The sequence below is a fragment of the Podarcis gaigeae genome (assembly GCF_964106915.1).
Source record: "Podarcis gaigeae genome assembly, chromosome: 3".
NCBI classification, from domain to species: domain Eukaryota; kingdom Metazoa; phylum Chordata; class Lepidosauria; order Squamata; family Lacertidae; genus Podarcis; species Podarcis gaigeae.
Window position 1 is genome coordinate 64,409,273 of NC_139680.1, and position 16,155 is coordinate 64,425,427.

The 16,155-nt window shown below is 37.4% G+C and overlaps 1 protein-coding gene across 6 annotated transcripts in view; it reads left to right on the top strand.

Annotated features, from left to right (window-relative positions):
* The window catches only part of STXBP5 (syntaxin binding protein 5), a 116,729-nt gene that overhangs the window by 31,602 nt on the left and 68,972 nt on the right, over nt 1-16,155 (top strand). For all 6 annotated transcript variants that reach the window (XR_014562444.1, XM_083731830.1, XM_083731832.1 and 3 more), the window contains exons 5-7: nt 4,622-4,756; nt 11,082-11,145; nt 15,953-16,036. Coding sequence is in view for 5 of the 6 variants with exons in the window: in XM_083731830.1 (XP_083587956.1) it covers nt 4,622-4,756; nt 11,082-11,145; nt 15,953-16,036 (283 nt within the window). In the remaining variant the exon portion in view is untranslated. The remainder of the gene's footprint in view (nt 1-4,621; nt 4,757-11,081; nt 11,146-15,952; nt 16,037-16,155) is intronic.

Sequence of the window (16,155 nt, forward strand, 5' to 3'; positions counted from 1 at the left end):
GATTGCTTTGGTATATTCCTCCTCCACTGCAAAAATATGAACTTACTGTGAGAAGTTCATTTTCAGCTAGGAATGGAAGGGATCTGAGACACCCTGGGATTGGTGTCACTGCAGTGGGGAGAAGTGCTGTTGCCAGTACAATACAATGCAGTCAATTGCAAGGCAGGGAGCTCTAAGGGCTATTCTTCACCCCTTATGGTTTTGTTGGTTTCTATTGCTACAGTGGTACTTCGGGATACAGATGCTTCAGGTTACAGGTGCTTCAGGTTACAGACTCCACTAACTCAGAAATAGTACCTCGGGTTAAGAACTTTGCTTCAGGATGAGAACAGAAATTGTGCAGTGGTGGCGGCATGGCGGCCCATTAGCTAAAGTGGTACCTCAGGTTAAGAACAGTTTGAGATTAACAGTTTCATCCTCCAGAACGAATTAAGTTCTTAACCTGAGGTACCACTGTACTTTGTTCTATTTTTATTGTTGCCTTGTTATTCTTGGGCTGCTATTCTGTTAGCTGTGGCACTTACAAACCAAGCCCACTCAGACTAAATGCCGGCAGTTTTTATAATCTTGCCTGCCTAGTGTGGAAAGAAGGAGGGACAGCCCATCCAAGGGCCCCGTCTATCCCTTGCAGAAAATGAATTTGTCATGGTAAACCAATATTCTACACTAGCAACATAGATAAAATGTAACACTTGATTACTAGCAATTTAGGAAGTGTGGCAAACCAATTTACAAGAAGAGCTAAAATTTTAGAGTGAAAAGTCTACCAAACAGACGCCTAAACATTTTTGCTTGAGAGAAGCCTTGTTTTTTCATGTCACTAAGAAAGGATAAGATTAGAGACTTCTGTTGTCTCTTTGCTTTTTTCTCTGTCAAACAGAGCATGGAACTTATTGCCAAAATTAAACAGTGTGGCAAGTTCATTCTCTTAACTCAGGGATTATGTTTTCCTTCCTCACAAAGAATGTGAGAATATCCTTTAATTTAGTTTCTTCTGAACACTTTAATGTCCTGAAGAATTAGCTAAATAGTGCAACTTTTGTTATACTTTTAGTACTCTAAAGAAACATTAGTGAACTGATATGAAGGAAGAATGCTGAAGAAAAAGGTGCAATTGTGACCTAGTTTACAGTATTTTCCATTAACTAACACTGTACATGGATTTTTAAAAAGATGCATCATAAATGATTGACCATGCATTTTTAATAAATCAATTAAAATACTCTTTACTACGTACCAGGCACTTCCATAAGTTATTAACATAATGGCTTAATGTTAAATTTAAAACATTAAGTGCAAGCTCTTGTCTATATTAAAGTGCATTCAATAAAATAATGCTTCATGTTCCAAACTAGCCTTTTCCCTCTTAAATGTAACTCTTGGAGCCTGGGTAGTTTTCTGGTGTGTCCATTCAGACATCTCACTAAACCATAGTTTTTACTATTTTTTTCCATGAGGCTGTGTCTCTGTTGAATTTCTAGATAAGGAGCTCAAGAGATGGTGCCATTTCAATGCTGGGTGGATACAAATTGTCCATTTAAGTCCAGTTTTAGGCCTGAGAAGGAAATCCATGCGTACTGTAGTGGGTAACCTGAACAGGGAACTATTGGGAGTAGACCTTGTTGAATCTTTTGGAGCTCTGTTACCTTTCATACCTTTGACAATGCAGTTCAATTTGTATTACAATAAGATAACAACATAACAAATAACAGAAGAAATAAAATAAAAAATCAATATGAATACTTTGTATGGATATACCAGACCGTCTAAATAAATGTTCTGCAGACCACAGTTTCGGAACTTCTGGTCTAAGGCATAGCATCATAGATACATGCCAGATGTCCAGAGGGAGAAAATTCCACAAAATGGATGCAGCAATGCCCAAACATAAGGCATAGCCTTGCACCCTTGTTCCATAGTCACCTTTCAAGAAATTCCTGAGCTTCCTGAAGATGTGATGCTGTGTCATTTCTTCCAAAAGAAGTCTTACTTAATTTCTAAAGTACATTGTCTATGGACATACCTAGACAAAAAGCATAATGTGTTTCTGTTTTTTCTGTTGTCTTGAATCTCTGGGTGGCTAGTCTTCCAGATGGCATTTAATGTACTGAAACAAAATACATATTAAGAAACCATAGGATGGTTAATCTCCTAATTTCATCAGGCTCTTGCATAGTCACCCCAGCAGCATTTATTGTGGGGAGCACATAAATGGTGGTTGTAGAACATTTGGACTGTGCACACCTTTAAGTGACACAACAAGGTGAATGTCTGTATTTTGGTTATAGAACTAAAGCAGATTTGTTTGTCAATACCTTTTACATTGTTGCTACCTAGAAGCTGGCAAAATTGCTCTATGCAAAGCAGTTGTGTGGAAAAAGTAATGTCTTGCCTTGTACAGCTATGGACACAACTACACATTTCTGAGCCATTGCAGTTGGCATGAATCACCAATGGGAAGGAGCAGTAGTAAATGTGGATGTGCTGAAGCAGACATTGCCATCTCCATGGAATTGCTTCCACAAGATTACTTGGGATTCTTGTATAGCAGGTTTTTGACATCCCAGCTGTATAATTTGTCTGGGAAAAGGGAGAGATATCTGTTTTCTCAGGTTTTCTTTCCTGTTTATTTCTTGATTAATATGCTCCAGGAAGAGTCTGTGTCAAAATTAACAGATTTTAGCCATTTTATTTCAGCAGGCCTTGGGTTGCCTCGACCTTTATGGCCAGACTGTGTTGCCAAGTCCATCATGTGGCAGCTGTTTGGGAAAAGACCTGCCATATGTGTGGATCTCCTTCATAATCTTCCTCCTTACCTTTTTATTTACCATATTTCCAGGCCACCTGTCAAATAGAAAATTGCCCAAGGTGGCATACATCATTAACTAACCAGTTAAATAGCAAATAAAAACAAAAACAGTATGGCTGAAATAAATAGCTTGACACAGATATAAATTAGTACAACTCTTTTGGCAAATTAAAAACCTTGGATTAAAATAATGAATTAGAAGAAGAGTGAATTGGCTTTTCACTTGAAGCATCAGTATTTGAGATTTTTACAATGAACTTCTTTTTGGGAACAGTGCAAGTTTGTTTAATTGTTACACACTGCGCTAAGTTTTACAAATCATGATAAAGGTTTTGCTTAAGTAGCTTTGACAGTTTTATCAGAGGAGACATATGGCCTACAACTAGCAAAGGAAATCCTTTGCAAGTATCTGCAAATTGCCTCTCAAGTGACCATCCTTAACTATTAAGACATTTATGTAAGTAATTATGCAAATTGTGCTTAGATTCAATAGGTGTTTAGCAATGTTTACTTGGATTATGGCTGTGCTGTAGCACTTCCACTTTAGGTGTGTTCTATTTTGTTAGTCTGTGCCATGTCCCAAAATACCAAGACAAGATCAAGCTTTTCTTCTGAAGACGATAAATAAACAATAGTAAACAGTATGTGAGTTCTACTCACTATTAAGCATTTTAGGATTTTCTCCTGTGGCCCTGGATATTGTCTTCCTCCTTTTCTGCAGATGGAGAAGGTCTGCCAATGCAGGTCTCTTCAATGTGGCCATGGGAACCTTCATGGCTATCACACCATCCATGCTATACTGGTAGGGAGCGAAAGTGTGTGTGTTGGTGGGGGGTTGAGAGAGATAATATCATTCTCTGTATCCAAAACCCTCCCCTCTTCCCCCTAGAGGACCTCCAGCCCTAGAGCTTTCCCTAGTAAGGGTCTGGATTTGATGATGGTTCTGCCATAGATTCTCATGTCCCTATAGCCAAAATAATGTCATTTTTTTTGTATCCAGCTACAAAGTCTGTGATGCCCTTTATTGCAATTATAAATTATATTCTCTAGACAATGCTATTTGGCAAAACTGCAGCTTTTAAGGAAGGAGAAAGTGAAGATCTTGGATAGTAGTTTGCTCTCAGTACTTGACAATAAATTAGAAAGTTGTGAGAAATGTGGATCCGTGTGCCTTACAGATATCCTCTGACCTAAACCGAGAGTGGCTATGGATGAAATTACTGTTGCACAGCAGATCTTTGAAACAAATTCAGAATAGTGCGCACTTCAGATTTCTTTTTATGGAATGAGTCCATTCTACAAATATTCTCCATTATCAAAGTAAAATAAAGAGACTATTTCTCTCTCTCGGCTACATGGTCGTCTTTAGCTCTGATTTTTTTGTGAGAGCAGAAATGTCTTGTATACTCTTGCAGAATCATTCATCATGGATTTTCTAAGTTGTTTCATTTGTTATTTCTCATGTTTGGATAGGAACAGCTCTCCATTTCATCCCATTTTAAAGGAATAGAGACCTAGCATTCTATATGTGTTGCAGATGAGCAGCTAGCGTTCCTGTTGTATGTGTTAACAGAACGACACATTCATAAAACTGTTTTGGAGATACAGTTAAGAACTAATGATCTGTTGTTGAAAAGCAGAGACCTAAGTTAGAGAAAATTTGATTTACCAGGGTGTGAATTAAACAAGCTTTTGTGAGCATAAACTCTAGACATGAAGTGCAATAGTGTGCCTTCCTTGATATTTATCGTCAATTTTAGGGATTAGATAAGGTGCATTTTTTAATTCAATTTTTTATGTTTTCTCTTTCAGGATAACATTTTGCCATATGCCGTTCCAGAGTAAATGGCTGTATGTGGGCACTGAAAGAGGAAATATACACATTGTTAATGTGGAGTCCTTCTCTCTCTCAGGCTATGTCATCATGTGGAATAAAGCCATTGAACTGTGAGTATGGTCTACTTGAAAATAAATGTAATTTATTTGGGTATCATTCTTTTTGGCAACTATATTCTCAATTGACACAACACACAAAATGTAGATGTGTTTATTTTTTTGGTTATGAAACCCTGGTTTCTGACCTGTTATGTGTATATGTATGATACCCAGCATTAGTCATACTCAGTGTGGACAAATAAAAATAAAAATAAAATGAATTTAAATAACGAAAAGCATTGGTGTCCATGGATCTACTCAGTGACTTAACTGACTATCTCCCTATGTTGGCTAAAGTGGTAGAAATTTCCTTGGAAAATAACGCTCCTACCTACTGTTAGAATGTGTGGCGCATTGCTATCCTATGGATTTATTCAGAAATAGTATGTCTCTCTGCATTCATTGGATCATGCATTTGATCCAGCTGTAGGATTACAGCCTTAGTCTATGAGAGGAATTTGACGTAACACTATGGCAATCATTCCATCACCTTTTTAGCTTGCCAGATGGAAAGAGCCACTCTGTCCTCCCTCCACCTGCTGTTCAGGGTGGAGGGAGGTCTCATGCCCCCCCAAGCCAGTTTGGGATAGTGCGGGAAAAGGAGAGGAGGAAGACCCATTGAACTGGTGGAAGTCCTTGTGCAAGCTTCTGCTAGCAGGACTTGTTAGTTGAACCCTGGCCAGAATCCTAGTTTCAGCATGCCAGCAAAGTAATATTTTAAACATTTGGTATGTCATTTAGACAAAAATATATTCAGTACATAATGGAATCCCTTGAAGTTTTTTTTTTAAAGCACCGATAGTGTTTGAAGCTATATATATATATATTCAGTATATATTTGTTGAATGTCTCAGAAATTATGCAGATTGGTTTCCCTTCAATATATTAACAGGAAAGGATCGACCCATACTCCTCCAGCTCCATTCTTCTCATTTTTTTGATATTTAGTGAAGTATGATTGTCATTTGGTATACTGGTTTGCTGTTCTTATTTCATTCTGCAACTCTGTACAGTATTATTGGTTTTTCTTTCTCCTGTTTTTTCTTCTTCCTGTGACTGCATGTGTTTGTGTGCAACAGTAAAATTCAATATAGTTTAAGGGGGGGGGAGTATAGAACAGGTTGCATTTTTGGATTAAGCATAGTTTCTCAAACTTCTCTTCCACTTTAGCTTCATATATGATAATAAATATCTCCTGAGTCTGGCTCACATTTGTTTCATGTTTCCTTACTTATTTTTAATAAACTTCATATACCACTTGATTGTAAACAACTGTTGAGTGCTATACAAAAATATAAAATAAAAGGTTAAAATTATTGATAAAAACACTAAAACAAGTATTTAAAAATATTCAAAATATAGTTAAAGTAAACAGTAACTAAAAAGAAATAAAACAAATGTAATTCTAGACTTCATTTTGTTTATTTAACTAAACTCACTTCTCATATAATTTTTAAAACAAAACGTTATTGAAGAGCAAGTGAGTTGAGACTGATTAATGTTGCTGCCTAACTTAGTAAGTGTATTTTTTATTAGACTTGCTTGAAACATGTTTCTGTATGCCTTTGAAACTTACTGTTCAGAAAAAAATGGTATTTGGGAACACCAGTTGTGAAGAGAAAATATGACTGTAGGACTGGGTGAGGGAGACTCTCTGCATTGTGTCCTGTGTCCCAGGCTTTCATCTGCAAGAGAATAAGCTGCTGTCAGTACATTGGAGTTGGCCCAGAAACTAGCATGTTTTCAAAATACACAAGAGCACATCTTTTTATTCTAGTTCAGAAATGACACTTCAGGCTTTCTTAGTGGATCTCAAGGTTCTTGTAAAAACAAAAACAAAAAACTAACTGTAGTCCAATACATACAAGCTATTCAGTTAGAATTAAAGAATTCTGAGTTGAGGAATTGGTTTGATTATCAGACCTGCACTGAATGCATTAATTGTGCCTTCTGGCTGCCTTCCCTATTTTTCATCACTTTTAGCAGTTCAACTTTTTCCTATTGTTTAACAATCAGGAAGCAAAAATTATTTCCAATTTGCTTTAAATCACCCAGAGAAGTATTAGACTGCTGTTTAATTTTTGACACCCCTTCTGTTGGTAGTGGGGTGCCTTTAAAAGGTACTTGGGAAGGGAACAACAGAGATTGTATCAGAGCTTCAACAGAAAAGGCAGACCTTCCAAGTGTCCCTATTTTCCAGGGACATCCCAGATTTAGAGAAGCCGTCCCGGTTTCTGATTTCGAATGTTCTGCTTTTCCTTAGGATGTCCCTATTTTCACTGGAGAAATGTTGGAGGGTGTGGAGTTATCCGACTCCGAAACCATCTGAATGCAATCCTGTATAAGGAAGGCTTTTTAAAATGTTTAATGTTTTATTATGTTTTTATATATGTTGGAAGCAGCCCAGAGTGGCTAGGGTATAATAGTAAAATTATCGTTATGGAGTGGGACGTCCCTATTTTCATAGGAGAAATGTTGGAGGGTATAAAAAGGCTTACTGAGGGAGAGTAAAACCAAAGGCAATTTATAGGTTAACTTTTGCAGACCAGACCAGACAAGGAGGGGAATGAGAAGGGACAGTAGTAAGCCCAAGAAGAATTTAGTGTCAGAGACAGGCACCCAAAACCAGGAGCTCTAGGGTTCAGCTAGACTGAGTTTATCCTAGTAAGGCCGCTCTCTTGAAACCAAACTAAGCTATATTAGAAATGAACAATATGAAAGACTAAGGTAGTCATGGAAAGATGATTTATCAGTGAACAAAGAAGATTTTTGAATATCCTGTTAGTAGCCAGTTGATAAGTGATAGTGCTGTCTTGATTGAAGTGGAGGAAGATAAAAGTTTCCATTTGCTTTTGCTACACCCGTGAGTTCCCAGGCCAGCATGTAGAGGGCTGGGGTATTCTTTTCCATTTGGTATAATGTGGGAACCGAAAAATACGCTTCTAATTTGTTAGACCTTTCCAGACAAAATGGAGACTTTTGAGCCAAGTTGATATGTTGGGACTCAGAACGGTGAACTCTGTCAACAATATGTATTGTCTCAGTCACTGGACCGGGGCCATTATCTTGCCAGTTTTTAAAGACAACCCACACACCGTGCCACCCTTAAAATAGATTTTACAGCAATTTGTGAAAACACTGAAGGACTTTACAAGTAGCCTATTCAGGTGTAATTTAACACCCTTTCATTAGTAGCATTGTCTTCCCAATAATTTTGTTCACAAGGTTTTGATGACTGTTCCTACTCCTCCATTCTCCAAGGGAAGTCCTCCACTTAGGAAGCCTATTCCATAATTTCATATTGACATGCATTATCACCTGAAGCCAGTGTCTTTTGTTCAGTTTCTTGGATCCTTGGATTCCTTTCTTGGTGTAATAAGTAAATTTGTCTGATTTTGCTACAGATGGTTAAGGGAACAAGGGAAAAAATGGAGCTAAAGGGGGGAAAGTCCTAGATGTTAACTTATGTATTAGGAGCCAGCAGTCTTATTGTGGAGGTTTTTATTTGGTGGTATCCAGTGCTGAACCACTGAGGTTCCACTCCCAAAGTCTGCTCTGGTGTCGCCTTCAACCCTCTGGAGCTGATTGGGGGGAGGGCCTGAAGGGGAGAGAGTTTGATTAGTGATCTGATTAATGCAACAATACTGCATAGCCAATTGTTCATTCCCCCCCCCCCCAAGTTTTAGGCTAAGTTGCCTTTTATTGTTCAAGTTTGATTATTCCAGTAGATATTGATTATAATCAATAATTATCTATGCCCTGACTGGGTAGAAGATAAAAGTGTGACTTAATTGCTTTAGTCTGTTTCATTCATGCATGCATTTGTCTGGGGGCAGGGGAAGATTTTCATAGTTGGTATCTGCCTGAGTCGTCGTGAAAGCATAACACATCAGCTGCTAGACCCTCATAGGCGAAGTTGCTTTGCATGTTTCCTGAAGAGAACCCCCCAGAAAATATTGGTTCTTACCTGGAAATGAGTTGTGTTGAGCTCAGTGAGGCTTGCTTCTAAGTAGATATGGCAATAATTGTACTGTGAGACTGGTTTCCTGGTGGCAATTTAATAGAGCACATATTTAGCATTTCTAATTGGGAGGGACACCTGGTTATTAGTTTAATTTTAGTTTGGAAAATACAGTCAAGATCTCACTCAAGTAGCAGAGCTATGTCTGGTTTGTACTGCTGCATTTATGGAGCTGAATGTTTCAGCGTGCAAGGCAGTTCCTTTACATAGACAACTGAGCTAGATGTTTGGCAAAATGCCAAGCTACAGCTCTTCTCACATGTCTGAGAGAAGTTTTGTATGGAAGAGAATTCAGTCATGGGTGCTCTCAGATCTTTACCACCTAACTTGAGTAGGTAGATCTAGTAAGTACTAGATCAGCACCTAATGTGTGACTTGTTGCAGCCATATGGATCTTTGAAGCCTCTCTGGTTAAGGGCTTTTTAAAGGAAGGTTTGAGAGTCCTGTCAAGCCTAGAATTGTGGCTGATTTAAATACAGTGATGCAGATCTTTAGAAAATTGTTATTCTACCCTAAATCAATGTTGATTTCTTTAGTTTAATCTATGGCACTTTACATAGAACAATTTGACAGATCTGTAGCTGAGGAGTTCATAAGCTTGCACATGTGTTTTGATTTACTTTTAGTAAAAATGACAAAGTATTTCAGGCTAACTTTATGCTGGATGAATATCTTAAAAGATTTTCAATAGGCCAGTGGTTCCCAGTTGGTGGTCCACAGACCCCAGGAGGTCCACGTAACCCACCCAGGGAGTCCATGGAAGCATTCACATAACAAAAACTACCGTGGAGATATCAAAATTTTCTAAAGTAGGGGTTCCATGGATTGATTTTTCAAAAACAATACCTAGCTGATTGGGAACCATTGCAATAGCAAAAAAGTATTTGAAGTGGAGTTTGTTGAGGGAGGGGGCATTCGGTAAAGTGGACAGAGACTTGATTGGCACGTAACACTATGCCAAACTTTAGGGAAGTCAGAGCACATGGGCACCTTCAGGAAAAAAATTGTGGCTGATTACTCCTTCCCTAGTCTGGCTTAGCATTTTGTGTGAAGCTGGGTTTTTGGTTCTTGTAGTTTGGCAGCAGGAAAACTGAAAAGAAGAAGCCACTGTTTTTACTGTGAGTATCTACATGCTCATGTGTTGTCACACAGCCATGTTTTGGCGTAGCATTATATATGAACTTGGCCTTACTTGGTTCAAATATTAGTTTCAAACAAAATGGAATCTTCCCTGGAAATTTCTTTGTCTACTTCCTAGAGATAGTACCTGAAAGAAAGCTAATTACAAGTTAGATTTTAGATTTGACTACTATTTCAATTGCACAACTCATCCTGTTTGGTGTTTACCATTATATTACTATTTAATTTTAAGAAACACTACAATTCTAAACTCAGAAAAAATTCACTCAGTCGCTGTTTTAAAACAGGTCTCTGGAAGTCACTAAACTGGCACTGTACATCAAAATATCATCATATCAGAGTTCTTTGCGAATTGATCTATTTCCTGAGAATGCTGAGAGTGCTCTTAGTTTCTAGCTTCTCTGTTGTCACTCCATTTCTATTACTGTTTATAGCTGCTTCTTTTTAAACACTGAGTAACTATTCTCGTGAAATTGTTACAGTGAGTTTGTTTTCAAGTATTTTTATGGACCCTGAAGTTTTACTAGTTAAGTTGATAACTAATCTTTCACAGATATTTTCCATCAGTACAAGTGCCATGGAACTCTGGACTTGCATGAATACGTAATTTCATTTAATAGGCATTTTCTGTAATACTTCATGGAAGTTTATCAGTCTGGCATTGCCAAATTATGAAGCAGTTTCCCACTAACAAGTATTGATTAGTCTTAAATTCTGTCAGCCATTGTGATTTTAAAGAGTTTGGTTGTTCATAAATGTGATTAGAAATGTACTTTGTTACATTTTTTAGTTTTGGGAATACTCAGACAATTTTGTACTTTAAAAAAAAAGGTTTCTCTTTTAAAGACTTCTAATTCTCTGACACTGAGTTTAGACACTGAGAATCAATATCATGGACAGCACCTAATGAGTCCCATCAGGGGGAGCTATTATTATTAATAATAGTTTGAGTTGTACCTACTACAATAACTGTTCAATTTGTAAAACCATTATTTTCTAAGTACCTCAGTCCTTTCTAACTGGACATACTTAGCCTGTAATATTATGTGCTTCTACATAGCATGGGCTTTTCCACTGACATTGGTGCCTGTTTCTTTGTATCGATATTTGTGTATTTTGTGTGCCCCCATTCCTGTTCTTAATTTGTAAAAAAATACATATTGATTATATTTTCAGGTCATCCAAGTCTCATCCAGGACCTGTTGTCCATATTAGTGACAATCCAATGGATGAAGGCAAGGTATGTTAAAACTTGGAAATGAAAAAAAAAATTGCTTAAGAGTTGAATTGTTTCTTAACATTAACTTATTTCACTTAGCATCTCTGTTTTGGATGCTAATAGTTTGTAAAACAATGTGAGGTGTCAGGTGCATTAGTGGCAATGTCCGACTTCAAACTGTAATATTTTGTTGGGAAAGACTTTGATCTCCCTAGGTGAGAGAGGTACGGAGAGTGTTCTTGTGTTGCTCTGGGTGAGAGATGGCTTTTTTGTTTCTATTCTTTTTCTTCTTATTCATTGGACTTTCTAATGTTGAAGTGCTCTTATTCAACAGAGCTATCTTTTTGTGCATGCCTATTGGTTGTTGCTTGTTTTATTGAAGGGAGAACTAAGTGGATGGTGTGGTGCAAGGAGAGTGTGAATGCTTCCCGATTGAGGATGACAGCATGGCTCCTGAATTCTTGTTTTTTATCATGTGTTAGGGGTTTTTTTTTGTAATAGTTATGAGATTTTCTTGATATATGCTGCAGTTAGGTTTTATTTTGATGTTGTGTTTTGATGTATTTTGATGTTTTGTATAGGCTTCAATTATATGGTATATATTTTATTTATGTGGTTGGTTCTGAAATCAATTGTTGCTTAAAATGTGGAATTTCTTTTATTAACATTAGCAACAGTTTTGAATATGAAATTACTGCATTTTTAGTTTTTATTTTCGTTGACATACATAAACTGCTTAGAGATTTATGTTGAAATATGCATGTTAAGTAAATACGTTTATTAATAATAGGAATAGAATTTGGAAGTTCTGGTGAGAACCATGTTTAGGTGTAAATATCTGTGTCAAGATGCCCTTATCAATAACTATTTGGATGAAGTGTTATATATTCCTTTGCAAAAGTGGCCACACAAACACACACCTGGGGAAATGTGTAGATTGCTTTGGGAGCCACACAGGGGTCACTCCTGTCCTGTGGGCTAATTGAAGCAAACACACACACACACACACACACACACACACACACACACAACCATTCCAGTGGAGAATGGGTAAAACAATTATCCTCTTCATTACTTTTATACTATAAAGCCCTCTTCCTCCACTGAAGGACATGATAGGGCTTAGAAACCTATTCTTACTGAAAAGATAAGGTCCTTATTGTGAATTAACATTAAAAAAGGTTTATGTCCATCCTTCACATTTCATTCATGTATAATTTTGTGCTCTTCTAAGAACAACAACTGAAGTGTCTTGTCATATGTCCTAGAGACTGATCCCCCAGAAAAACGGTAGTTAGTGGCAATGAAATCATCTCCAGCATCTGGACTATTATGCAAGCATCGCTATTGGATGTTCATAAGTAGCGGCTTATGACACAATGCTGTTTCAAAATTATATGTATAAAGCATACATAGACATCTTGCCAATGTAAACTCATACTTATGACATTTTAGTGACATTTTTAGACAGTATACATAATTTGTATACAAGAAAGAGATCTAATTTTCCACATTTACTGGATTAAATGGAATTTAGTACTTCAGAATGCTTTTTTTTAGTAGGATTATGATATAAATCTTAAATGTTAGAAAATCCTCTCGATATTCTGATACTAGGATTAAAAAGGGATCTTAAAGATATTTCTGTGCAAATGTGGGCAGGGGCCTTACATAATAACAGTTTTGACACGGGTGCATACCAGATTGGTGAAGATTATTTCCAAGCGGCAGGAGGCATTTTATGAAGTGTGCAGTAAAGTTACGACAGATTTTCCTCTTTAATACCTTTGCTGTGAAAAAACATTACTTTAAAAAAATATATCGGTTCTTTTAGAGTGACTTTTTAGGACTCTAGGTTTCCAGTTTTGAAATTTTTACGTAGTGGATTTTTAGAATGGCTTAAAACTATTTTTCTCCCTAAATTATTCAGTCAAACATACATTCTGTGTTTGCATAGGGTATAGATGGAGGATTATCTGTTCCTTCAGTTACAGTTCTCATGCAGATGAACATACTATCATGTATTGCTTCTCTCCGTAATAGTAGAAGATGATAGTTGGAAACGTTTATTTTTTAGAGTACCACACCAGTCAACCAACTAGTTTGATCCTGATGCTGCCTTCTACTCTTATTTTTTGACCCTTGCCTAATAGCTGACTGTTGTACAGGGGAATCCCTGCTTACGCGAGGCTTCTGTTCGTGGCCACTGCACACATCAGTAGGACGTGCGCAAGTCCTTCCCCTTCTGCTACCACCCCCATTCCACCCCCTTTTGGCACCAAAAATGGTGCGTGTGTCACACATGTGGTGGTTATGCGCAAGCGGGGAGCTGCCTGTATTTCAATTCAAGAGCTGATTACTTTTGGTGGTCTGGTTTTATATTTCATCTGTGAAAAACTGCAAAAACCTCTAGTTCAATAACATGTGCAGTCTCCATGCTAAAAACTAACATTCAAGTCGATGTAATATGGTCCACGTTAAATGTACACAAACTACAAAAACAGAATTATTATTATTTTTGAGTTCGCAATAAAGGAGCATTGCACAAAATTAAAACAAACCAATTCAGGCACAGGTGAGATATTTTATTTCAGTTTTTCTGTGTCTTAAAAGGGCAAAATGCATATTAGAACTGTGTCTTAAAAACACAAAACAGCCACTTTTCCTGTTACATAGTTTTCATCATGCAGTGTGTTGTTGTTTTTGATGGAGTTGGATTTGAATATTCCTGTATTTGTACAGTCTAGGGTGTATCTTTCTGCATATCTGAATTGGTTCTTATTTATTTACATTAGGGTCAATCTTTTCCTTTGACCCTTTTGGTAGTGAGTCATTTAGAATATTCTACGTTTTAAGTCTAGTTGCAATGTGATAAGTGGCAGGTGACCCTGCATACTTGAAGAAGAGGAGGAAACAAACCATATTGGGGAATTTAGTAATAGTAGTAGCAGCAGAAAAACTTCTGCTTCATTGACTATGCAAAAGCCTTTGACTGTGTCAACCACAGCAAACTATGGCAAGTTCTTAAAGAAATGGGAGTGCCTGATCACCTCATCCGTCTCCTGAGAAATCTCTATGTGGGACAAGAAGTTGCAGTTGGAACTGGATATGGAACTGATTGGTTCATATTGGGAAAGGAGTATGACAAGGCTGTATATTGTCTCCCTGCTTATTTAACTTATATGTGGAATTCATCATGCGAAAGGCTGGGCTGGATGAATCCCAAACTGGAATTAAGATTGCCAGAAGAAATATCAACAACCTCCGATATGCAGATGACACAACCTTGATGGCAGAAAGTGAGGAGGAATTAAAGAACCTTTTAATGAGGGTGAAAGAGGAGAGTGCAAAATATGGTCTGAAGCTCAACATCAAAAAACGAAGATCATGGCCACTGGGCCCATCACCTCCTGGCAAATAGAAGGGGAAGAAATGGAGGCAGTGCGAGATTTTACTTTCTTGGGCTCCATGATCACTGCAGATGGTGACAGCAGTCACAAAATTAAAAGACGCCTGTTTCTTGGGAGAAAAGCAATGACGAACCTAGACAGCATCTTAAAAAGTAGAGACATCACCTTGCTGACAAAGGTCCGTATAGTTAAAGCTATGGTTTTCCCAGTAGTGATGTATGGAAGTGAGAGCTGGACCATAAAGAAGGCTGATCGCCGAAGAATTGATGCTTTAGAATTATGGTGCTGGAGGAGACTCTTGAGAGACCCATGAACTCCAAGAATATCAAACGTATCCATTCTTAAGGAAATCAGCCCTGAGTGCTCACTGGAAGGACAGATCGTGAAGCTGAGGCTCCAATACTTTGGCCACCTCATGAGAAGAGAAGACTCCCTGGAAAAGACCCTGATGTTGGAAAAGATGGAGGGCACAAGAAGAAGGGGGCAAGATGGTTGGACAGTGTTCTCAAAGCTACCAACATGAGTTTGACCAAACTGCGGGAGGCAGTGGAAAACAGGAGTGCCTGGCGTGTTCTGGTCCATGGGGGTCACAAAGAGTCGGACACGACTAAATGACTAAACAACAAGAAGTAGCAGCAGCAGTAGTATTTATACCTCACATTTTTCCCTGATAGGATTCAAGGTGCCTTACAGATTATAATAAGAATTGATAAAAACATAAAAAAGAATAATTAAAAAACCAATTAAACATTAATAGAATTAGGACTATATACATATATAAAATCTGTTTAAGGCATACAAATAATTGCAGTAAAAGCATTGCAGAAAATCAAATAAGGACTCAGGTAATTTATTTTTCCTAATCAACCTTGTATCACGTTTTAAGATTAGTGTTTCTTCAGGGTAATTATCAGACTATGCATGCAAAATAATTCAGTTCACTACACTGCATCTGCTGGTTTGCCACAAGCTGGGAGTTTCAGTCTGTGGTGATCTTTATTTCCTAGATTTAATACCTCTGCGTGTTCATCCATGGGTGGATTCATTTAATTCGATTGAGACTGAAGCAACCATGAGACTATTTGTCTTTTTCTGACAATTCAAGTGTACTTTAAACAGTCTTTGAAATTGCATATCATAGTATCTGTATATTTCTTTTATTTCGGAATAGTCTGTCAGTAGGCATGTCCTAAACACTGGGTTTAGTATTTAAAATATATTTCATCTTTTGGTGTCTCTGATAGTATTGTTACAGTTTTAGGATATTGTTACCTTTTAGTATTATGCTTCTATAATTGTCCTTAACATTTGCATTTTAATCCAGAAATTTTTAGAATTGAATCACATGTATTCAGGTACTAGAAATAACTCATTTTCACTCCCAGAAAATTAATATTTTCTTTGGTTATTTATTACAGCTGTTGATTGGTTTTGAATCAGGAACAGTAGCATTATGGGACCTCAAATGCAAGAAGGCAGATTACAGATACACACATGACGAGGTAACTGAAGTTATTAATCTGGCAGGTTTTTGTACTCATGATATTAGAATTAAAGCAGTTTTGTAGTTTAACATTAGAAACATAGTTATTTGCTTGTGTTTGTCTGGAATGATCTCCCC